Source organism: Cynocephalus volans, chromosome 3, assembly GCF_027409185.1.
Source record: "Cynocephalus volans isolate mCynVol1 chromosome 3, mCynVol1.pri, whole genome shotgun sequence".
Taxonomy (NCBI): Eukaryota; Metazoa; Chordata; class Mammalia; order Dermoptera; family Cynocephalidae; genus Cynocephalus; species Cynocephalus volans.
Window position 1 is genome coordinate 16072821 of NC_084462.1, and position 23712 is coordinate 16096532.

Genomic DNA, 23712 nt, shown 5'->3' on the forward strand with positions numbered 1-23712 from the left:
ACTGACTGTGGCCTGTGAGGCCCCAGGCCTTCTCCTAGTACAAACTGTGCAGACTATACAGTCAGCCTCCAAGGCCTGGCATGTCTCTCATTAGCATGTGCAGCATTCCCATAAATGCTTCCCCTTTCTCTTCATGCCTCTTGCTGTGGTGTTTCCTATCACTTGGTGCAGACACAGGGGCATGGGGAACAACAGGGCCCAGGCAGGCAAAGATAGCTCGAGTGGGTTTGAGTCAGAACTGGGAGTGCAGCACACAGGGAGCAGCTGATAGGTGGGATCTAGGGGGGCCCCATGCCCCCTGCATGGAAGGATGGCCTTCCCCATAGGTCATGCTGAGGCTTCTGCTCCCTTTTGCCTCCCAGCCTGCCTCTCTTCAGCCAGTGTCCTTCATCACCCCTGTAGCCTCGTGTCCACCCCCTTTGCCTATGGGGCAGTCCTCAGAGTCCTGGCCTGCTGGGGAATGCAGTCTTCTGGCACACACAGACCAGGAGGTGTCGGAGAGGGCAGACCACTGATAGGCCACATGTGACAACAGACCCAAGTTTCTATTTTTAGCACCCACTTGCCAGAAAGCTGCCTCCACCTGCTCCCCTCTCCACAGCTGCCACTAGTTGTTCTGGCAGCTCTCTAGGTGGGGCTAGATTTTCCAGGCCTAAGGAGCACTAGCATAGGGCCATGCCAGGACAGCTGGAGAGTGGAGCACCTGCCACCTCAGGCTAGGGTGGGCGGTGGAGGTGGCCTCAGAAAGGACAGGGTTCTGAGGGCCACAGAAGCTGTGGCTTGAGGGTGTGGACACTGTCCCATGGCCTAGCATGCTCCCACTGCACACCCCTTGTTGACTCCTGCTGTCCATGGTGTCTCCCATGGAGGATTACCTGTCTGTTCTTCACTGGCATGGAGGCTCCTGTAGGGTGGGACTGGGTCAGAGCAGATGGTCAAGATACAGCCACTGGTCTCTAATGTACTTCGGCTCATCCACAACAAAAGTAGGGCACAGCTGGGAGCAGAACTAAGAGAATGAGCCACAGCAATTGTCCTGGCTGTTGCAGTAACTATATATACCCCATGAACCTGAGAGGCTGTTGCATGCCAGTACCTGCAAATGGAAGGTAGCTCTCACTGCCTCCAGCTAAAAATGCCACTTGGTATCATCACTAGGCCAGAAGGCTTGGCTACATGGTTGGAGACCCATTCTGGACACTTCTCAGGTTGCTAATGGGAAGATGTGCTTCCTCAGAGGACAGAAAAGGTTCTGGTACAAAGTTATGTCAAGATGGAACTTGGGAAGAAGGAATGGAGAGCACAGAGGAAAGAGAGTGAGGCACTTGCACCAACAAAAGTGATGACAGGTGATGACTGCACAGAGCCACAGGCCCAGCTCAGGACTTATAGCAGAGAACATGTTCTTCCCAGCTAGTCCTCTACCGGCTTCTCCAAGGCAGAAGACTTGGTCTCCTACCAGGCCCTCCACATCTCCTTATTAAAGTCTACTATGATTTATGGGGGACTTGAATAGCATTAACTTATATTAATTTCAACCATGTCAACTCCCCAACCCCCAGAGAAAGACCAAACGCAAAGAAACTGGGTCACCCTCAAGCTTCTGACCAGTGGCACCATGTCCTCTTGGTGTGGAATGCAGCTGATCTCACTGACTGCCACTCGAGGATAACCAGAAAGACTTGCCAAGTCTCAAGAATGTGGTAAGGGGAAGGTCAACTCCAATGTTTCCATAATCTATGGGGAGGTATCTCTGTAGCCTCAAGAGAGCACTGGGCTGCAGGGTGCAGTGTGAAACTAGGGGACCGCCTTAGGACCACAGCATACCCAGCTACAAAGGCACAGCAGTGGCCAGAAGCATATGACAACACCTTCAGGAGCCCTCACCAGCAATGCAAAGGAGGCCAACTCTATGTGATTCTTAAACATTGACACTAAACTAGGATGCAGCTGGAAACCCAAGAGTCTGGAACAGCTCCACACACGTCCTACACCCCTATTCGTGTTCACCCAGCCAACTGAGTCCTCCATAGGAGTTGGCCTGAACAGCTGAGGGAAGCAAGGCACAAAACTGCAGCCTTCTGGGGGTATCTACATTCACCAGCTATAAAATGCTTCTCCTGGCTCAGCTGGAAAGAGGGAAGATCTCTCTAACACACACATATACATACACACCCCTTCCTCCATTCTCCCTGTGTTTCCCTGCTTGGCAGAGGAATTCTTCCTTTGCAGATAATCTGTGATGACATGAGAGCTAAGTGGCTCGGATGGAATTCACCTCCAGCACTCTCCAGTTGCAAACAGTTTTACCCAGCCACAGAGCACCCTGTGGGTAGACCCATTAAGCCTGGCATTCCAGAGATCAGGTGCACAGCCCAGACTCTGACCAGAAATTCTGAAGCCTTAGACCACTTATACAATGGGAATAATAAGACATACTCTTAGGCAGACTGCTAGGGAGACTCAAAGTCCCAAACCCTGATCTGGAAAGCTGAAGAACACCTGGGTTCAAATCCTAGCTCCACTATCTGTTGTGTGACCTTGGGCAAGTTGCTCAAGTTTTCTCAACCAAATTTAAAATAAGGATGATAACAGTACTGTATTTCATTGATGCTAAGGCATATTTTCTTTCTCATTTTATCTCTAAAATCTGGATGCTTCTTATAACAGACAGCCATCAGATTTTAATTGGCAGAATGTTTTCTTTTAAGTAATCCATAAAATAGTGGCATACCTAGTGTTAATGGTGTCTTAGGCTTGATAAAATATGAAAGTATTTACCTCAAAAAGGTTTGAGGGGCTAGAACAGAATCTGGCACAGAATAAGTCCTTAGTTAGGTATTGGTGTTGGCTAATGGTGAAAGGCTTTGGCAAATAAGATCAACATCTAGCACGTCTGGGTAAATGTGGCCATTGCCAGATCCCCACTGCTATGAAGACCTGGTACTGGCCGGACGAGCAAGTTGGCAGTATAACAGTAGGACAAAGACAGTGGTGGAGGCACAAGGCGTCTACAAATGACCCGAACAGAGAGTGAGACTCTCCCTGCTCTTCAACCAAAGTAGGGAGTCTGGTCTCCTAGTTGACCCCAACTTGACCCCAACTTCTCTCTCTGACCCCGTCGTCAGGAAGTGATCCTGTTAAGTAAGGTGGCCAGGTGTAGCCCTAGGCACGGCAGGCAAGCAGCATCAATAAGCTGAGCGCCAGTCTTGACTGCTATTCTTACTGCTGTTCCATTACATCCCAGGCCACGTAGGAAATCTACATTAAATTTTGCAACCCGCATGCTTCAATTTTCAGAAAGAAATGTTCTTAGATCCTGAACCAGAATATGCTGCTGGGTGTATTATTTCCCCACAAAAATTACAGCAAAGTAAACGACCTTGCTCTTTCCACTTTTCCAACACTTAATTATAACAGCTACAAAATTAATCAGGCTGCAAACAATGCACTGTTTAAGTGGTTTTCTTGTGACCAGTTCGGTTTACAAAGAAATTCCTAACACCAGGAAGTAACGGGTGAATTCGGAGACAGCAAGCAAACTTTGGGGCAGAGAGAGTAGCAGGTGTACCTGGAGGGACTAGATTAGAACCGATTCATCGCTTTGGAGGGCGGGGGTCTGTCCCTTGCAGATTAGAGTGTGCAGTGACTCAGCAGAACAGGCGCCCAGAGTACCCGGGAGAGCACTCAAAGAGCCTTGAGCCCTCATTCTCTGTTCTCCCACGGGAGCATCCGGCTCACGGCTCTCTGTACGGCTGGATTGGAGACACACAAGGGGCGGGGCCAAGGCCGAGAGAGCAGCCGCTCGGCGCCCGTAGGCGGGGTCAGGACACGGGGCGGCGCCTGGCCGGGGGCGGGGCCGAAGGTCACGTGTGTACACAGGCCCGCGCGGCGTGCGCGCCGTGATCCCCGCCGCCTCCGCGGAGCCCCAAGCCGCCCACCGGTGACTGCGCGACTGCTGCCCTGCTAGCCGGTGAGTGGGGCCCCAAACTTGGGGTCGGGGTCGCCGCAAAATCTTCGGGCTCAGCTGCGGGGACCGCAAGCAGGAGCTGCAGCGGCTCCTCCGCACGGCCAGGCACTCCGCCGGGCTCTCGGGCTGCCCCCCAGCGCAGCGCCTTTGCGGGAAGGGAGCAAGCAGGGCCGGGGCGGGTGGCCAGGGGCCGGCGGCGCTCCGGTCATTAACCTGCTGGGCAGCTGACGCCTGCTGCCCATTAGGCGGCCTGGCGCCGCCACTGGTTCTTCACATATCTTCAGGGGACGGGCTGTCCGTGCTCTCCTAGGTCACTATGGCTATAGTTTTCGTTCCCTTACATGTTTAACATTTTTTTTAGTAAGTTTTGGAACTGTGTCTACATGGAAATACAAAATTTGTTATCAGTTGTCTTCGACAGCTGACAGGACATGGCAAGGCTTCTTCAAAGCTCAGTGGAAGGCAGTGCGCTCTAGCTTCAAACACCCCTTATACCAGCAACAAGAAACCCACTATTATAAACATGGTAAATCAGTTCTTTAAACTGGGCTTTAGACTGAGTGTCCTGATGTAACTAGTCATGATCGTTCATCTTTGCCGTGTACTGTGTGGAGAACCTGAGGATAATTTTATATTTGCTGTCCAGAGCAACACTTGTCACCTTTGATCTCCTCATCTATGGATATGTACCAATTGAGATTCCACCTTAAATGACCAGCTCCTATCCTAACTGAGCAGCATGACATCTGTTTTTGTTTTTGTTTTTTTGCCATCTTATTTCATCTTCTAGCAGAGGCTTGCATTCAGTATAGTGGCAAGAAGCTTGCTTAAGGCCTCTGCAAATTTGTGTGAATAAAATGGTTCTGACCATGTTCACAGGCTGCTCATAAAAAATAGTGACCAGATACTCTGTTGTCCTAACTGGGGCACCACTGAGAGTGAAAAGAGGCACTATTAATAATTACACTGAATGCATGGTCACACTACCTATGACATGCTGTGTAGCTCCTTAAAGAACTACTATAACGTCTAGCTCTCCAAACCAGAACCTCTGGTAACTTCCTACATGAAGGCAGCCTCTAAAGATAATTGGCTTTTAAAAATAGTTTATATTTATTGAGGGCTTATTGTCCCTTTTCACAGACAGGAGGCAGGAGCCAGAGTAGTGAAGCCCAATGCCTGAGCCTACACACATGCTCAAGTCCTTGTGCCGTCCTGCCTCTCTAGTGAGTATGGAAATATCCTGATGATAGAGCAACACAGATTTAGGGCAGGATGTAAATGTCAAAGTTGACTTGGTGTCCCTGCAACTCATACACGAAGCCCCTAGTAGGTCGATGAAGACAGAAAGTTAAGGTACATCCACCTATATGGGTATATATGGGTATTAGGTTAGGATATAAAAACTGATTGTATCTATTTAACAATGAATAAATTAGATACTTGCAAAGATCACTGGCTGGGGAAATATGCTTGTATAATTTAAAGGTAGGAAGAGGGACATTGCTGCTCACTGGGGCAAGGAGAGGAAGGAGCTCCTCAGGGAAGCTGCATCCATGTCAGTCCCTAGGATGTCATTTGGAATACTGGAAAAATAACTGCCACCTGGCCTTTAAGGACCCAACCACACTGTTGAATGATATACATCAAGGCCTTGCCGTTGGGGAGGGGAATCATCACCCAGAGAATCAGGCCCACTGGGTAAGTGTGCAGGACAACCAAATGGTATTGTTTTCTTTAAACAGTGTTTCCCAGTTATTCCCTCTGCTTGCTGGCTCCCAGACTCTCTAGGGCTTTCACTAACCCACTTGCCTGACTGGACAGCATTAGGCTGCATCTGTCCAGGGGGTCTCAAAGACTCAAGACCCCAAAGCACCATCCAGGCACCAAAGAGCAGAAGGGACTCAGTCTGGAGAGTAAAATGGTGAATTTTCCCTCTAATTAAGATGTCAAAATGAGATGCTGCTGAGAGGCAGAATTCAGTCCCTCAGGAGTGAGTCATCTGCCCAGGAGCCTCACGTGCAAACAAAACACCCTGTGAGTAGCAGAGGAACAGGGTGAAATGGGGCAGGTGTCCTGCATACCCTCCCTTAGACACCACCCCCAACCGCCACAGGCCTACCCTGGGTCCCTTCCCATACATGCCAAGGGGATCTCAGCTAGGAGTTTCCCTATTTTAATTAGTACCAGAACAAACCAAACCAAGCAAGCAACTGTTGCTATTAGACCAAATGTGACAAGTAAAAACAACCTGGCTGGTTCCTCCCTAAGAAAGAACCACCAAAGCTGTGATAAGATCTGTGGTTCACAGCAGTTCCCTCCAGTAAGACCATATCTAGTTAGAAGCAGGGGTAGATCAGGGAGCCCAGGTGGGGTGCCTAGCTGGCCCAGAGTCTGAAATGGAGACATTATCTGTACTCAGTCTGGTCCTTGAATTTCTGAGGAAGTCTGTTTCTGTTTTTCCCCTGGTCTAGTATACCTGGAAAGAACATTAGCTTCAAACCACGTTTGTCAGGTAACAAAAAAGCCCAAGTAACTAGTACTCCATAAACGAAAGAATTTGTGTCCCATCTTCTTCCAGGGAAACAAAGCCCATGGCCCTGGCGCAGGCGCCCAGCCCGCTCACTAGCCGGGGAACTGGTTGCTTGGTCTGAGTTCCCCCAGAGCCCTGCCTTGAGCCAGCAAACATGCTTATTCTTTCCCATGGAGAAGGAGAGCATTCTCTTTATTTATGCATCTAAAGAGGTTGCTTGGTTCACTCTCACTGCTCTGCAATTCTGAACTGTAAAAAGCAAAAAGCTACAAAAATCAAAACAGTCCATCCACATAATGAACCATTTCTTATTACATACCAGGAAGGCACAGAGATGGTGATAGAAATCAGTATGCATAAACTCTCCACATTGAAAAACCTATGAAAACATCAGCCTTTCCGGAGAGTCTGGCTCCTGTGAGCTGGATATTAATTGCTGCTAAAGCCTCTGCCCATTACTACAAAAGGAAATAAACATTCAGGAGTCATTTTTAAAGCATTTTGATTGCTCTAGAACATTTACCTAAGTTGAGAGTCTCATGGTGCACAGCAGGTGTACCCACTTCAAACGAAAGACCCACCAGGCCCCTCAGCTAGGAGGCTGAACTGTCTTCCCACTCTTCCCCCACCCCATCCTTCTCAGGATGCAATGCCCGGGCCTTGCAATTCTATTTCCACCCAAACCTAAATCTCTAAAATGTTAACAGTAAGACCACTGTCCTGGAACAAGAGGTATATCATCCCCACCCTGTCTGCTGCCTTTTCTACTCAGTGGGGAAACTCTATTACGCACCTTGGGGAAAAGCCTTTTAAGTCATCTAATACATCTCTTCCATGGTTTTCACTCAATAGACAGAGTGAGCCAGGCTGCTGGAGCACAAATAAAGAAAACCTTTTCCTACCTTCAAAGAGCTCTTGGTAGGTAGGAAAGAGAGATGCATATGCAGACAGTCTTATTCCAGTATGACTGGCTGAAGGGTGTGGAGACAGTGGTCAGGGAGGGGTTCCCAAGGGTGCTGGTGCCCAAAATTAAACATCGAGGGTGAATTAGTGTTTGCCAAGTGAACAAGGGAAAGCAAGGAAGGGCATCCTAGGCAAGGGATTAGGTTGTGCAAAGATACGAGTGGAAAAACACCCTGAAATTTAGTGGGGCTTCACCCAGTATGGGATTGGCAGGCCGCAACTCAGATGGGCCTTGAACAACAAAGGACAGAAATTCATGATGAACAGAGAAAGAAAATAAAATGTTAAAGCTTTAGTAAAACTAGTTCAGCTACCTTGGAACAGGGATGATTACCCTTTGCCGGTTTTTGTTTTCTGTCAGCTCTGAGACATTCATTATTAACAGGCTGGTTTATGCCATTTTAGGCTTTTTAAAAATAAGGAATAGGAAGAAAGTTGCTGATGTCCCACCTTAAAATGCTTTTAACAGCTAGCCTGTATCCCGTTGTCTTTGCCAACAGTGAAAGGTGAGAGCAGTCACTGCAGTGTGTCCTTGCGGCCTCAGGGAAGCTGGTAGTGTCACTGTGGAGGGGAGCCCCACGTGGACTCCTCCATGGTTCCACTCAGCGGCACAGGGCCTGAGGATGTTTTCTTAAATTAGGAACCAAAAAGAACTAAGACCCCTGGAGCACCTTCTTGTTCCCAGTTGCACATTCCTTGAGCAGTGAATACTGTACAGAACAGAGAAGTGAATATTTAAGCTCTAGTTTAATACTAGTGAAACATCAGGAAATTCATTGTTTGCGTTGTTACAAAGCCCAAATCTAGAACAAAAAGACTTTAATGCTTTGCAAAGCCTCTGCAGTCTGACAGTGGGCACAGCATTGGTGAGTTAGCTACCCACAGAGGATGATTTCTTGAGGTTATTTCCTTTTACACTCACCCTGGCAGCTGCACACTATCTCCCAGTTAGAGCTTAGGCTTGTAACTTGGGCTCATGTTGTTGTCACGCCCACCATCCTCTACAATTTCCTTTTTACATGTGTCAGTTAAAGATTCTGAGTGAAAGGTCACAGAACACTTCCTCTGTCTTTAATGATATTTGGGGAGGAGGCTAAAGATCTGAAACCAGGAGATCTACATCCACTGTCATCCTAACACCAGGAACCAGCCAAGGATTAGCAAGTGCAGGGCACCTTTTTATACTTTAAATGAATTCATTTATTTAATCCTCCTAACAATCCCATGAGGATTTTCCTAAACTTGGGGAAACTGAGGCACAAAGATTATAAATTACCTACCTAACCAAAGTTACACACCTTTTAAACAGTAATACTGAGATGCAAATCCTGGCAGCCTGGCTCCAGAGCCTGAATGCTTAACCCCTTCTTCATTGGAAGACAAAGGGAGATGTGCAGTTTTTCTTAAAGCACTTTATACCACTTCACACTGTCAATAGTTCAGTTCTCTTTGCAGACTGCAGCTTTCATACAAGTAGCATCATTTATTATAGCGTCCCCATTTTAAAGTTCCCTCATCTAGGGTAGGATGCATTAGGCCAGGGGTCAAGTCAGTGTCTAAAATAAGAGCTACTTTCTCAAAGTAATAAAACGATTTCAAGATTGGTGTTATCTTGTTTTAAGCACCCTGTTGTACCAGGGTCCTATGACACAGACCCAGAAGCTCAAGGTTCCCAGGCATGGAGCCCTGGCCAGGGACGGCAGCAGCTGTGCACCACTTCCCGTCTCTACTCCATTTCATCATCCAGGCCTGTGGCAACTATCGGCCAATCCTTCCCACTCCCCAATAATTAAGGAGAGTTGCTCCTGCACCACTGGTGTTCCTGCTGCTTGGGACACCCCATACGCTCCTGGTCCTTCTGGCATAGCCAGGTCTTGGCAGGGCCCTCCACAGGCCTCCAGTCAATCCATGTGCCACAGGGGTCTTTTCAGCTTCTGGTCAGCACAGGTGCTGTGGGACAGGCAGTGCGGTGGGGCCCCAGCAAACAGCCAGGGTTAGCACTGGCACTGTCTGCAGGCTGTCCTTCTCCCCAGGCCTGCCAGTACCCAGCTCTCAGACCAGGGGCTCCTTGGCTGGCAAATTTGGTGCCACAGAGCATTCTGGCCAAGTTCCTTAAGACTGTCTAACAGATGATCTCCAAGGGAGGTCAGCATACTCAAGGGGTTGGACTTACAGATTAGGAAGAAAACAGAGATACCAAAGCATTTGCTCAGGGCCCATCTAACCTGGGGTGGGCACTTCTGTGGATTTCCAAGCCAACAAGGAGATTGCCTGAATGGGCTGCACAGACCAGTGCACGACCAAGGATCTACTCTATTGGTATCCAAGGGTTTGGGAGTCAGACGACCTCGGGTTTTCCTTTCTAAAGATGCTCCAGCTTCTTCATGCCCTGAACCTGGAGCACACAGCTCTTCAATATCCACATGAATGAGCTGATGACACTTGCCAAGGAGCCTCCTTATTACACCAGCACAGACAGAGGGGACAGACAAAAGAAAGTGCTTGAGGAAGTCCACTGGCCCGAGAGCCTTCCTGGGTTGGAAAATGGCGGGTCTATGAGAGGATCACTGGAGCCCAGTGGGGATCTTGGAACCAACTCCCTCTTATAGCCACAAGAGCATTTGCAATGAATGACTACCATCCATCAGATGACACAACCTCCCCCCACCCCCATGAGGATCCAGGAATGGGAGGGCTCAGGAAATAGCTAAGTCCTTAGAAACTGAGTAGGGACAAGAAACCCAAAAGGGCTCCATTCCCTAGCACCTCCCAGTGGGCTCAGAGAGAAACAAAACCACCACCTTTATGTCCACTCAGTCCTCAGCAAGTGTTAATTAGGTCTCACTCTACCCTGTTGGAGGTGGCTGCCTCATTACCATGCCCTTCTGATGCGCTCAGAGAGGACAGTGAACAGGTGGGCCTAAGCTCACCCCACAAAAGCCAGCACAGAGGTGACATGGAATGCATGGTGCTACAAATGGGCCACAAGCAGGCCACCACAGCTCTGCCCCTTGGTAGCTTTCTGACCATGAAATTCTGGCCTTACTAGCATTGGCATGGCTCTCCTCTAAAGGGGAAGGCTGCTGGGGTCCAGGAGGCAAGCCTCTGTGCTGCAGAAGAGGCAGGCACACTGTGATTTCCCTTAAAGGCTACACAGCCCCCGATGGCCCACAAGCAGTGTGCAGGCAGAGAGGCCAGAGTACCTCACCATGAACTCAAAGAAGAAACTGCCTCCAGACCACAAGGCAGGGCCGGCCCCGTGTTGGCCCTTCTTTGGTGGTCCTGATCCTTGGTCTTCTCAGATTTTCCTGTTTGAAAATGTCACCTCTGGCCCCAGCTCTGTGATGTGCATGGCATCCAACTCCACCCACTCCTGCTGCTTAAGCAGCAGCTTGGAGACAAGAGAAGAGACCCACCTTAACAGAAGAGATTCTGAGCTGGAGTGGGCTGAGGTTCTGAATTAGCTGAGGGGGCTCAGCTGTCTCACAGGCCAGCTAGTGCACCCTGAGGCCGAGCCCAGGCTCTAACACCCTCGTGCTGCTTCAGCCGGGCTGGCCTTCTCATCCCCTGTCCTCTACTGTCCACTGCTGGCCCCACAGGCCTGGACCTTGCCTCATAGCTATACAACCTATTCAAATGAGCTTGATCAGACACCTCTTCCACACCAGCCACCACTGAATTGGGAGGTGAGTGGGCGGGTGCAAGGCCAGTCCTGGCCTCATGGTGTGCTTGCTTGCTTCTGAGAGTATTAAAAAAATAAAATAATAGAGTATATGAGTCACATATCATTAATGAATTGTTATAAGGAAAATAAAATGATAGTAACTGGGACTATCCTGGACAGCCCAAGGCCTAGGCATGGTCAGATGCCCAGCACCTGCTTCACACAATGCACTGGAATCTCTGCAGCCCCTTCCTCTCCTAGTCCAGGGGTAGGCTGTCAGTCTGTCCCTACAGAGGCCCTAAAGCTTACTCCAGGCTGAGTGGATGGCCAGGCCTAGTGAGTCCTACTGCTGCTGTCACCTGGCAGCTTCACCAGGAGCCTTGGCAGCAGTACCTGCAGTGCCAGGTATGCCCTCCTCTGTGGACTAAGGCTGGCCTGCAGCACCTGGCCCACCAGAGGACACACTGCAAAGAAGGGAAGCAACCTGAGGTGCCACTCCTTCCAGGAGCCCAAGTGTAATTGAGAGGTTTCTCCCACAGAGATCTGTGGGCGGGGGAGAGGGACACGAGCTGCCTCCCAGGGAAGATGACTATCTGGGCTCAAGCATGATCACTCACTGTGTTCCTTGGTTTTAGGGAGCTTGAAGCTGGTGGTGAGGCTGTGAAGTGAGGTCAGGAAGCTGCTCCAGCTCAGGAAAGCCACCTGGGAGTGGCTTAGGACCTCAGCCAGGCAGCAGGGAGAGGTCAGGGAACAGGACTCAGGGCCCCACTGGGGAAAAAGCTGGAGTTGGCAGTGGATTCATTCAGATGGTAGGCTGTGGCCCACAGGAGCATGTGTTCCCAGGCAGGGGCACAGCAAGGGAAAGGGCTACTGGGATGGGGGAGGAGAGGTGCTGAGTGTGGAGGACAGAAGGCTGGGCTGGCTGAGCTGGGGGCCTCTCCTGACCTATGCCCTGTTCTTAGTGCTTCATCTGAAGAAGGGGCTGTGCAGGCTGCTTGCACTGTTCTGTGGGCCGATATGGGACCTGGGTGGAAACTGTGAGTGGGTGGTAGCTCCTGATGGAATCGTCGGGGAGGGTTTCAGGGGTGGGAGAGGCCACTGACAAGAATGGAAAGAAGGTGGCCCAACCAGCCAGTGTGACTCTGGAGGAGCAGGGCCTGGTGGAAGGCAGCAGAGCAGGGATCTGAAGGAGAGGGAGGAGGAGCAAGAGAGCCAGGAAGGGCTGGCTTGGGAGGATGAGCAGGTGGATGGGGTGGTGTGTTCCCTGGCCCCTCTGGATGGCTCCAGGGTGAATGGAGGTCAGGAACCTGGGGGAAAAGCTGGTGGGCAGTGCTTTGAACCCAGCCTGGATGAGAGGCCCCCTCTCATTGACCCCTTTGGCCAAGGGAACTACAGCAGGTGGCAGGGGCCACAGAAGTTGGATTATTAATCCTGCCATTTGGCACACAGCTTTCCCAGTGAAAATGGGTGAGAAGTGAATGCTTGCCAGGAGTGCTTCCGCCTCCAGCCTTAGCCAGCCCTGGGGCCAGGGATGGCCCTTCTCTGCTCTCTCCTATGTCTGCGTGGAGTGAGACAGAAATACACCCAGAGGGATCTTCCTAGAATCTTCTTTTATTGTGATAAGATAGACTTTCATGTGTCCAATAAAGAGCCCACTTTTTTTTCCCCCATGGCTGGCCACCACAGAAAAGCCCACTCCTGATGAGACTACTGTGGAGTCTCCTCCAAATCTCCCACCATTTGGTTCCGAATTCCTCTTTCTCATGAAGGAAGTTGACACAGATCTTAGCTAACTGGAAAGGCAGACCAGCCAGGTCCAAGCCATTGTTTTCAGGTTCCAGGACGTCCCACTTCCCCAAACAGCCAGGAAGAGGAAGTCTCTGTGCACAGAAGGAAGTGGAGGACCACAGGGAAATGGGAACCTGAGGAAGGCTAAGGAGCCCTGCAGCTGTGCCCTCCTCCAGGGCCAGCCTCCCACCAGAGCCCCTCTGTGGCTAGGGAATGTAAGTTTGGCTTGGGCCACCAGGCCTCATGTGGATCACAAGTGCACAGTGACATGTATGGGAAGATGGTGCAGAAGCAGAGCCCTGCTTGGGCAGGACAGGATTTCCCCCTTGCCGATGCTCTTTGGAACACCTCAGTTATAATGAGAATGACTCAGCTGTCAGGGTAGGAAGTGGATGTCTCTAATTGCCTTGTGATTAAGAGAGGCTGGAGCACTTCCTGACAAGACTGACTGAGCCTGACTGCCGCAGCTCTCCCACCCAATGCACGATTGTTGTGGCTCTGGGAATACAGCCTACTGCCCCCAGCCTTCAAAGCATTCCATCTCATGCTCACTCACCCCTGAGCCACGGGCCAACAACCTGCCGGCGGGAGAGTTCTCAAACTGGCTCCGCTCTGAGTGTGCTCCCAGGGACCTCTGTGCCCACCATGAGCTGTGCTAGAGAGAAAACAGCCACGGGGTCTGGTCAGCTGTGGTGCTGACCTGCCTCTCCCACTGTCCTTCTTTCTGTTTGTCTCACCTGAGTACTAATACAGATGAGAAGCTTATTTATTTAATATATGAACACCACCTACAATGCAAGCCCATACAGCAACCCATCTACAGTTGTCATTTTGCTTCCAAGATCTCTAAGTAATACCTGGTAAGAAGGGGGGAAGAATGTCAGAACAAAAAAGGAAAGTATGTCATTTCTAGACTGAAAGTGAATGAAAACAGTTACCTTTCAGTTTATAATCTTCATCTAAAGTAAAAATTATCTTTGTAACTGATATATAAGAAAACTGCATGCAGAAGCTAGCTTATAAAATAAAGTTTATAAATTCTTCAGTATTTATAGCTGCCAGTAAATAAAAATTTTTGAGGCGTGTTTTTAACCTACAACCCAACATTGAGTGTCACTTCCTCCTTCCCTACATTCTCAGCTGGTACAAACCCATGCACACTCACACGTAGCTGCTGTCTCATACTGAGCCAGGGCTATGCTAGCACGTGAGTGCACGAAGGAAATTCTATACAGATTTTATGCCACGTGATGACCTCCTGAGAATCAAGCCATTCTTAGCCTAACACAGGCCACTTGGCGCTGGCTGCCTTCCCTCCTGCTCTGCTTCACCTCAGGGCAGGGAATTAACAGTCCAGGCAGCTCTAATCTCAGCTCCACTGCACGGAGAGCACATAATTGGGAGAGAAGGAAGCCCTGCCAAGCACATTTCCATCTGCAGGACGAGTCTCATGCTGAAGTCCAGCCCTCTCTGGGATGCTCACCTTGCATGTCCAGCTCAGCTCTTCTTGAATCCATACTGATACTACATACATGCATAGCAACATTGGAAACCCGTGTGTTGGATCCTGAAGGACACACACACCTCTCTCCTCACTTTTCAATTCTGAGCCTGCCCTGCGGCCACTGCTGCGCCTTCAAAGAGCTTTCTGTGCTTCGCAGTCTCAGTTGTGAAGGCAGCCAGAATCTCTCTCTATGGCAGACTCTCGGTGAGGTCCAACTATTTTGCTCTTAGTTTCTACAGACAAATGTTTATTCAGTTTATTTCCTTAAGGAAAAAAAGGAACTCATAACTGAACTTGTCAACCACACTGAGTATCAGGAGGGCCAGACCTGCCCCCATGGCTCCTGGGCAAGACGCTCTGCAGGGACGGGGCAGGGGTGGCCGAGGGGAAATGCTGCCAGAGCTTCATCCGTAAACCTGGCCTGGTCCCCGAGGAACCTGGATGTTTACGAAGTCAAGAGCAAGAGGATATGAACATGCTTGATCCGACAGTGCCGTCCCATCCAAGCACAACCTCTCATTTCTTGAACTGACTGTAAACAGAGAGAGGGAGGGGCCACCGTGCCTGCCAAGGGAGGCAGAAACTTTGTGAGTAATTTACTGGAAGAAAAACAAGTGGCATACCTCCATACTGGGGCACAAGTGTGTGTGCTTCCTCACACACATGCACATGCACACACGCATAGGAAGCCTATGCTGCATGGCTGCTGCTGATAAGGAGCAGGGTTTCCAGAGAAACACACAACAGGTCTTTTCTGGTTTTTTTGGGGCTGCCTTTGCTCTGCAGTGTTGCTCACTGATGGTGTTTGGACACCACAGCACAAAGAAATGTGGGACACAAAATAAAGGTAAGAGCTGACAGCTGGTGCTGCTGGTGGTGGCTATGAGTTGGGCTGAGACATGGGAAGCTGGGGGGAGCAAACAACAGTGGGAAAGAGGGGAGCACTGAATGACCTGCCACCCCACGGGAGTATCTTCAAATGGCAGAGTGAAAGGGATGCCAGACGAGAGCAGGACTGAGGAGGGTTGGGCATCTGAATAGGTCTTTGGGATGGACGGGGCACGGCTGGGAGCCCAAGGAGACAACACCTGTCACATGGCAGGAAGAGCCCTTCCTCTTCAGAGGAATGTGCAGCCCTCACACTCTTTGTCCCCAGAGCTGGAACATGTGGGAACATCTCAGACAAACCCTGGGTCTTTGGATGCTATGCAAGGCCAGGTCAGTGGTGATTTGGCCGTGGGCTGGTGGCCAAGCGAGGACAGGATCCTCTAGGGGTGGAGACATTTGGCTCATGGATATCCACTTGCAGTGGCCACAGAATGTGCACTATTTCCTGGAGAATCGTGGCCAGTGGGATCTGGTGGATAAGGTCCCCACAACTGTGGGCTCCTGCTCAGCCCCCAGTGACTGCCAAAGCCATGCAGTTCAGCAAGCAGGAACCTGGGGGGGGTAGGGGCAGGGGATCAAACATACCTGAAGGATGGCATTCAATCATCTAGACACTGACCATTGAGGCAATTCAGTAGCCAAGATTTGGGAGGAAGGACGCAGAGGACTTTGAAGGAGAAACAGAAGAAAGATACCAGCTCAGAGATGATGGAAGGCAGGGATGCCTTCTCCAGCTCATGGGAAAACCACAGCTTCTTACTTTAGCAGTGGGCATGATCTGAGAGCATGTCAGACCTGTCTGGTACTTGTGCCATCTCCCAAGACGAATCCAGCCCCTTAGTGGAGTTTGACTCCCCCAGCATCCCCCATGGAGCTCACTGGCCCAGCCCAGGAGGTTCTGGTCAAGATGTGTTCAGTGAAGGAACAGAGGGTGTCCAGGTTTAAGGACCTGTGTAAATGTCATGAATGAGAGTAAATGCTTTTCCTAGGAATGATGTGACTGGCACATACGGGGGCGAGGCCAGCCCTGCACCTAGAGGTAGCCTAACTCTGAGCACTTCGTTACCATATGACATTCATTATCTTGGCTGCTGGGTGGCATTCATTAGGATTGCAAAACATCCCCACACACTCAGTGTACTTGATGTCTGCATCCAAGGACTGCGACCGTGCATCTGAACAGCAATTTCCACATCCGCCCATCCTTCCATCCACTGTCAGGTGTATGTCTGACTTCAGAGATGTGACAATGACCGAGACTGATGTTATGGGACAGTCCCAGAGACAGTGTGGCCTTTGTTGTGGGGATGTGCAAGATGTTGGAACCTGGAGAGCTGGCTGCTGCCAAGCAGGGTCTAAAGCACTGGACTCAGTTTCCTTTCTCCACTGTGAACCTCCCCCTGTTCCTGTCCCTGCCCTGCCGCTGGCCTGTGTGTTTGGCATGAGCCTGGTAGAGGCAGGACGTCCCTCCTTGCTCACTGCTGTGACCCCAATGAGGTGGGGGACCCGGCAGGTAGTCTACCTTGTGAAATGTGCAAAACAAATGAGGGACAGACCTTTACATGGGTCACAGAGCTTCCTCATTATGGGGGCCACCACAGGAAGGGACCAGGGCCAACATCAGCAGCCTGGCTTCCATACTTTTTTCTGCCACTGGGAAACAGGAACGTTTGCTTTCTATGTGTCTGCCTAAGATGCTTTTTTTTTTTTATAGTGAGAGCAGGAGGTCCAATTGGGGCAAACAACATTTTGAATGTAAGGTTTTCCCCCAAAGGCATTGGACATTGCTGAAGAAATATCTGTTCTTTGGGAGAAGAGAGAATTCTTTCCTTATATCATGGCTCCACCCGCCAATTTCTCATTCATCAATGTCAAGGCTGGCTGTGTCCCCAGTCTCCCATGTGCTATGACTGGCAGACCTCTGTGTCTTGAACCCATTCTCTGCATTCTCTCTGAAGACATCTCACTGGGAGGGAAAGAAGCCCCGGGGCCACCTGGGAAACCTCAGGAATCACAGTGCTTGGTCTATCCAGCCCAGTCAGGACAGTTCACACGGGCCTCGTGGCAGCCTACGGAGAGTGGGTGAGCCCCATAGAGTCAGGCCCCATAGGCAGACCTGGCTCCCACTCTTCCTGGCTAGAGGGCCACACACCATCTCCAGAGTCCCAACAACCCAGCTGAACACTGGCTGCTCTTCTGGGCTTAACTCATGTTACACTAGAGCTGGAAAAGCTGCTCATGCACCACTCCATGTCCTCGCCCACACATGCTCCCATGTGCTATCTGTTCATGAGAGCTCATACATGCCTTCACATGTCCTCACACAGTCTACTTCCTTGTGGTGTCACACATCTGTTCACTGTCTGCTCACGAGATGCTCCCACAGGTTGCTGCGCTTTCCCTCCCACTACAGCTGAACAAGCTGCACTCAGCAAATGTGCATCTCTGTGTCCTAGCAGATGATGCCACCCCAGCACATGGCAGGACCTCAGCATATGTAGTTACGGTGAGGGAGGGAGCCAGGGTGGGGACAGCTCCACAGGTAGGGCTGGGGGCTGCAGCACCCTAGTGCTGCCAGGTGGCAGGGGGTGGGAGCGTTTCTGGCCCTGATGAGCGTCCCCAATGCCAAGAGATGGCAGTGAGCTGCTGGAGACCTCCTGATGGACAGAAATCCCCTTACACCTTGGCAAGTGGACTCAGGAATGTGATCAGTTCCGGCTGATGAGGACACATGAGAGCGTGAAGCACTCATTGAACAACTTCCATAGAAGCATCTTGAATAAATTACCCATTGCCCAGATTTCTATCAGAAATAGGATCAGGGAAACTCACCAAGTTCATTGAAATTATTGCAGCATCACAAATTTAGCCACAACAGCTCAACTCAGGTATTAAGATAGTCATTTGTGATGCTCAACCTCATTTTCCCAGAACACCATATATCAGGGCAGATTTTCTTTCTAAAAAGGCCAGTGGTGTCTGGGAGGTCCATATGCCAGTGGAAGACATCTGCTGTGTCTGAGCAATCTCAGGCTTACACTCTGGGAGGGGAATGAACTGATTTTCTTCTCTTTCTTTCCACAGAGCCGTGGAGTCTTGGATGCTGCCATGTGGGGCTGCACCTGGCTCAATGGGACGGGGAGGGGCGAGGAGCCGCCCATCTGCCAGGACCTCCACCTCGGACTATCAGTGCTCTCGCTACTCTACCTCACTGTGGGAGTCCCTGTTGGCCTGGGCTACAACGCGCTGCTGGTGCTAGTCAACCTACACAGCAAAAGCAGCATGACCATGCCAGATGTGTACTTTGTGAACATGGCCATCGCAGGCCTGGTCCTTAGCACTTTGGCCCCTGTGCACCTCCTCAGCCCCCCCAACTCCAGGTGGGCCCTGTGGAACTTCAGCAGTGAGGTCCACATCACACTACTGACCCTGTTCAATGTCTCCTCCCTGGTGACGATGTACTCCACTGCCCTGCTCAGCCTTGACTACTACATCGAGCGGGCACTGCCACGGACCTATATGGCCAGTGTGTACAACACCAGGCATGTGTGTGGCTTTGTCTGGGGTGGCGCCCTGCTCACCAGCTTCTCCTCGCTACTCATCTACATCTGCAGCCACGTGTCCACCCGGATCACCGAGTGCTCCAAGATGCAGGACACAGAGGCAGCTGACGCCATCATGGTGTTCATTGGGTATGCGGTGCCAGCCCTAGCTGTCCTCTATGCACTGGTGCTCATTTCACGGATCCGGAAAGAAGACACGCCCCTCGACCAGGACTGGAGGCTGGACCCCTCAGTGCACAGGCTTCTGGTGGCCACCGTGTACACACAGTTTGGGCTCTGGACACCTTACTACCTGACCCTCCTGGGGCACACAGTCCTCATCTCACGAGGGAAGCCTGTAGATGCATACTACATGGGGATAGTGCACTTTGCAAAGGATTTATCAAAATTTTTGGCCTTCTCTAGCAGCTTTGTGATGCCACTTCTTTACCGCTACATGAACAAAACGTTCCCCAGCAAACTCCGGCGGCTGATAAAGAAAATGCACTGTGGGCACCGGCACTGCTCCCCTGATCAGGTAGGGGTTCAGCAGGTGCTGACGTAGATGGGCCAGCACAGCGGGCACAGCTCACTCTGGGAGTGCTGACTCTGGGGGCCACCGTAGCTAATGGAGGTGGCCTTTGACACCCCAGGAGCATGGTGGTGACCAAGCCTGAGGCTTTTGCTTGCTCCCTCCCTCCCTCCTGGATCTCACGCCTCAGGAGATGAGATGACCATGAGGTAAACTGAAGTTCAACTGAACGCACAGCACTTTGTTACCTTGGATGCAATAATGCTTTCTTCCCAGGAAGAGATGCACTGATGCAGAAATAGTACAAGGGGTGTTTTTCTTGAAGTTTTCTGTGATTTTCCCAAACAGGCCACTCTCAGGCCAAGGCCATGTTCAAAGCAACAGGGGCTTGGTGTGAAGAATAAGCTGCAGTCTCATTAACTTATCTGCTTTCTTCTTGAGATGTGTACATTTCTCCTAAACATACATCTTTAAGGCCCAAGTCCTCAAAACTGATTTACTTTTAGCCTCCTCAACATTAGGCTTTCTAAATGAAGTGATCAAAATCTAAAAGCCAGTATTTATACTTTGTATTTTTAAAATACTTGATTCCTCACCCCCCCATTTTTTTGCTTTATAAAAAGAGATGTTTGATAGAAAAATAACAAGTACTAAAATAAAGGAGATAGAGGAATGCTGACATCAGACAGGGTAGGTGGAGTCTTCTGTGCTATGCTGTTGGTGGGACGCAGCTGTGCAGGTGCTGAGGACAGGCTTGCTGGCTGGGCCTGACAGGGTGTGGTATAGTCACACACAGGAGTGGTTAAAATATATTTTTTAAAAGTGTCAGATGCAGCTGGTTTTAAACAGGGAATAATTAAGTGGCATTGAAGTTCTCTCCTTATCCACCAAATGTACTTGCTACCCCACAGGTAATATCAACTGATTTTTTTCATTATGAATTTGTCCTAAATCAGTTCCCCAAAGTGTGCACAAAGCTAAAGAATATAAATAAACAGAAGAAAGAAAAATGCTGTTAGAATTTCTAACTTAATACCAAAACTGAGAGGGCCTCCCTGGTGGTGAGAGGGCTGGCTGGCAGGGTGCCACATCAGCCAAGGTCTGGGAGGGAGGGGCAGGACACAGGCATGAAAGTGGGCTGCCCAAGGTGACCAGGGACCATATCCCATTTTTGTTAGGCCTTCGTTGCTGTGTGGGAAGGAGCCCCAACTGGCCTGTCTTACTAGGAGCTGCACCTGGATGTCAGCGTGAGGCAGCGCAGGTGAGCACCCTCCCAGCCAAGCGCAGAGGTGTCTCCAGTCCAGACCAATCACTTGCCTCATTGTCCTCGCTCTAGATCTTTTACCATCCTGGTATTTTGTAAACTACTACTTTTAAATGTGGATGTGAGAAAAAACTCCATTCCTCCATACCATCCATTTGCCTCTACCCAATTCTCTAGGATTAAATTACAGGCCTACAGTCCCCTAACTCCCAATTCTGAAACCCAGAAAGCTCTGAAAATGGCAAGATTCAGACACCCTCACCCTGCCCCAAGTTTGCAGCAAATTCATTTGGCAGCAACCCCTGACCTGAAGTGACAAAAGGCACTTAAAGTCTGTCCCTACCTCATCATTTCTGAAGAAAGGTTACTGGGATTGGGGGGCACTGCCCTAGGCCCATTGGTGTTCTGTGATACACAACACATACAACGTACTTCCTTCTGACAACCTGAACACTTCTGAGTCGTGAAACATGCCTGGCCCCAAGGACAATGGCATGTGGCTCTGCTCTTTGCGGCTATCCCATGTGGAGACACCACACTCTGGTCCCAGTCTCTTGGGAAATTTAGCCATGAGTTAGTTGCCATTATTTATTATATGCAAACCACATCTCCTCCAAGCATGACATGAGTGAGAGGTTGCCTTGTGAAGAACTACAAAAATATATTGGATGCTGTGGCCTCTGGTTTGACTTCTGCACTAGCAGCTGTGATACACTGGACAAGTTCTGGGGAGCCATTTCCTGATCCGTAAACCATGGGCTGGATTAGACATCAGTGTTCTGTGTCGCTTCTGACTGTGGAAGTTTTGTTTTAAGGTGTGCCAGGGTCTCATCCAAACCTTTAAAGCCACAAGCCTGACTTTCCCTCCCATTCTCCTTCTCAGGCCCAGAGCTGGGCGCTGCCTGACTGAGTATAGTAACCGTGGCCTTGACTTTTATGCTAGTTACCATCTTGGATTTCTTCATCCTTCTGCCATCTAATTATGTGTTCCTAAGAAACGGGGCTTACTTTGGCCTGTTTTACACCATTTTACACTGCTGTCCAGTATTCTATATGTTCAGTCTATCACAACTCATTCGTCCACTCTGTTGCTGATGGACACTGGGCTGTTTCCAACATGAGGCGACTGTGAAGGGAGCTGCGACGAACTGTTCTGCCCATACCTCCCAGTGCCCATGACAAGCCCCTCCATGGAGTATATATTCCACAGGAGCAGACATGCCCTCAGCAGTGGCACACTCACCAAACTGCTTCCGGACGGAGCACACTCGTGTGCTGTAGAACTGCAGCTGCTCCTCACTGCCCTTGGTGCTGTTCATCATCTATGTTTTTCGCCAGCCCAGGCGGAGTGCTGAGGTACTTCCCCAGTTACAATGAGGTCAAGGTCGTGTGTACTTCCTCTCTCAGTGATGTGTGTGCCTCTTTAGCAGTTCTGTCCATTTTTCTGAGTTGAGGTTGTTCTTGATTTATTCTGGACATGAGCCCTCGCCGTGGGCTCTTGACTGAACTGTACTCTTCACTCTATTTTCCTGTTAACAGAAGGACAAGTCCTACTACAGGAGAGGGATGTCAGGAAGATATCTGCAAATTTCTGCTTAGAAGACAGATACCTCAGAAAACACCCTGTTCTTCCCTCTCATTAGGCTGGAGGAGGGGTGGTGGTAGCGCCAACCGCACTAAAAAATGGCAGCATTTAAAGGGATGGAATCATTGTTTCACCAACATCACAAATATTCCAAGATGTTTATGCCTAAATCAGCACATACACACATACTCACGCATGCACACGTTTGTCTTCCTACCAGGAATAAAGTTACTGAAGAGATTTCACAAACATCAGTTCAGTTGTAGGGTGGGAGACACACAGAAAGCCCAGAGATTGCCTAAGTCCCTGAAGGACAATGCACATGTTAGGGGGCTCTGGAAGGCAGGGGAGGGTCATGGGAGGTCCAGAGACAGGTTACATATTTTGTTTTTTATAAGAAGCAGGTGCCAGCCTTAAATGCTGTGACTATCCCAAGCCATAATGTCTAAGACGTGGCTAAGTTCCTTGTATGACTTAATTTGATATGAAGATACAGACTGAAAATGCTACTGCCCCATGCTGATAACACCTGTTCTGGCTCCAGCAAAGAGGCTGAGAACATGGGCTCTGAGGGGATGGTGCACACTCAGACCCGGGCTCTGTGCTCACTGTGTGAGCTGAAAAAGCTCTTACCCTCTCTGTGCTTGTTTCTGCCTCTGTAAAATGGGGCAGCTGAGAAAATTAAATGGATAATTCCTGGAAAACATTTAGCAAAGACCAGGCACCTAGAAGTGCTCGATAAAAGTGAGTTAGACAGTCATTTCTCAGTGGGAATCCTCCTCCATGGTACATGGTGGGTGTACACCAGGTGCTGCAAGGGACAAAGATGTGTCCTGAATGAGGAAGAGATGGGATCTTCACAAGTCACAGAGCAGACCTTCAAAGACTGCATCTAAGTGAATTCTATTCTCTAAAGCAAACCGGTATCCTCTAAGGGGAACCAATCAACAGCTTTTGGATAAATGATGACTATGCTCCAAGGATCTCAGAGGTAACACCTGGTGCAGGTAAGAACTGCTAGCCAGCACCAAGATGTGGAGAGGCCGGAGGCGGCCAAGAAAGGAAGAGGAGCTGGGAACTGGGAGAGATGACCAGGTTCTGGGCACTGAACCTCAAGCTTCTCATAATGCCTAAATGCAATGCCCCTCCCTCCCTTGAGAGGTAGGAAATATTGATCTGTTTTCACACACAGGAGAACTAAAGCTCAAAGCTTAGGTGATGTTCTGAAAGGCACCAGCAGGCAAAGGTCAAGGCCACATCAGAGCCCTGATAGGTCTCCAGAGCCAGTGCTGGGCCCACCCAAAATATCCTCCCTCACTTGAGTTATCCTGGATTGTGAACAAGTGAAAGTCACATGGGCCCCTAGACTGTGGGATGTGGGTCCCTGCTATTCCCCTGAGAGACCACCCCCCCCATTAAGCCCCTTGGATATGGGGGAAGGCTGAAGCTCAGGGGGTCCCACAGCAAGTAAGGGGCCCC

General features: G+C 50.1%; 2 protein-coding genes across 6 annotated transcripts in view; one reads left to right on the plus strand and one right to left on the minus strand.

The window, feature by feature from the left end:
- C3H7orf50 (chromosome 3 C7orf50 homolog) overlaps positions 1 to 23712 on the minus strand; it is a 158655-nt gene that overhangs the window by 48790 nt on the left and 86153 nt on the right. The window lies entirely within an intron of this gene.
- On the plus strand, positions 3883 to 22216 carry GPR146 (G protein-coupled receptor 146). Of its 3 annotated transcripts, XM_063091326.1 has the most exons (4): positions 3883 to 3973; positions 18395 to 19390; positions 20563 to 20645; positions 22188 to 22216. In XM_063091326.1, exons 2-3 carry the CDS (start codon positions 18419 to 18421, stop codon positions 20608 to 20610), a joined length of 1020 nt encoding a protein of 339 aa, XP_062947396.1. In that variant the 5' UTR covers positions 3883 to 3973; positions 18395 to 18418; the 3' UTR covers positions 20611 to 20645; positions 22188 to 22216. The 3 variants fall into 3 exon arrangements, with proteins under 3 accessions (XP_062947396.1, XP_062947395.1, XP_062947397.1); XM_063091325.1 differs by lacking the exon at positions 22188 to 22216 and having other exon boundaries at positions 20563 to 20845; XM_063091327.1 differs by lacking the exons at positions 20563 to 20645; positions 22188 to 22216 and having other exon boundaries at positions 18395 to 20379.

What these genes read in the sequence shown, in the direction of transcription:
- GPR146 (XM_063091326.1), top strand. Translation starts at nt 18,419, where the DNA reads ATGTGGGGCTGCACCTGGCTCAATGGGACGGGGAGGGGCGAGGAGCCG. An exon ending in GGCACTGCTCCCCTGATCAG is followed by an intron (nt 19,391 to 20,562) that starts GTAGGGGTTCAG and finishes CATTTTTGTTAG; the next exon opens with GCCTTCGTTGCTGTGTGGGA.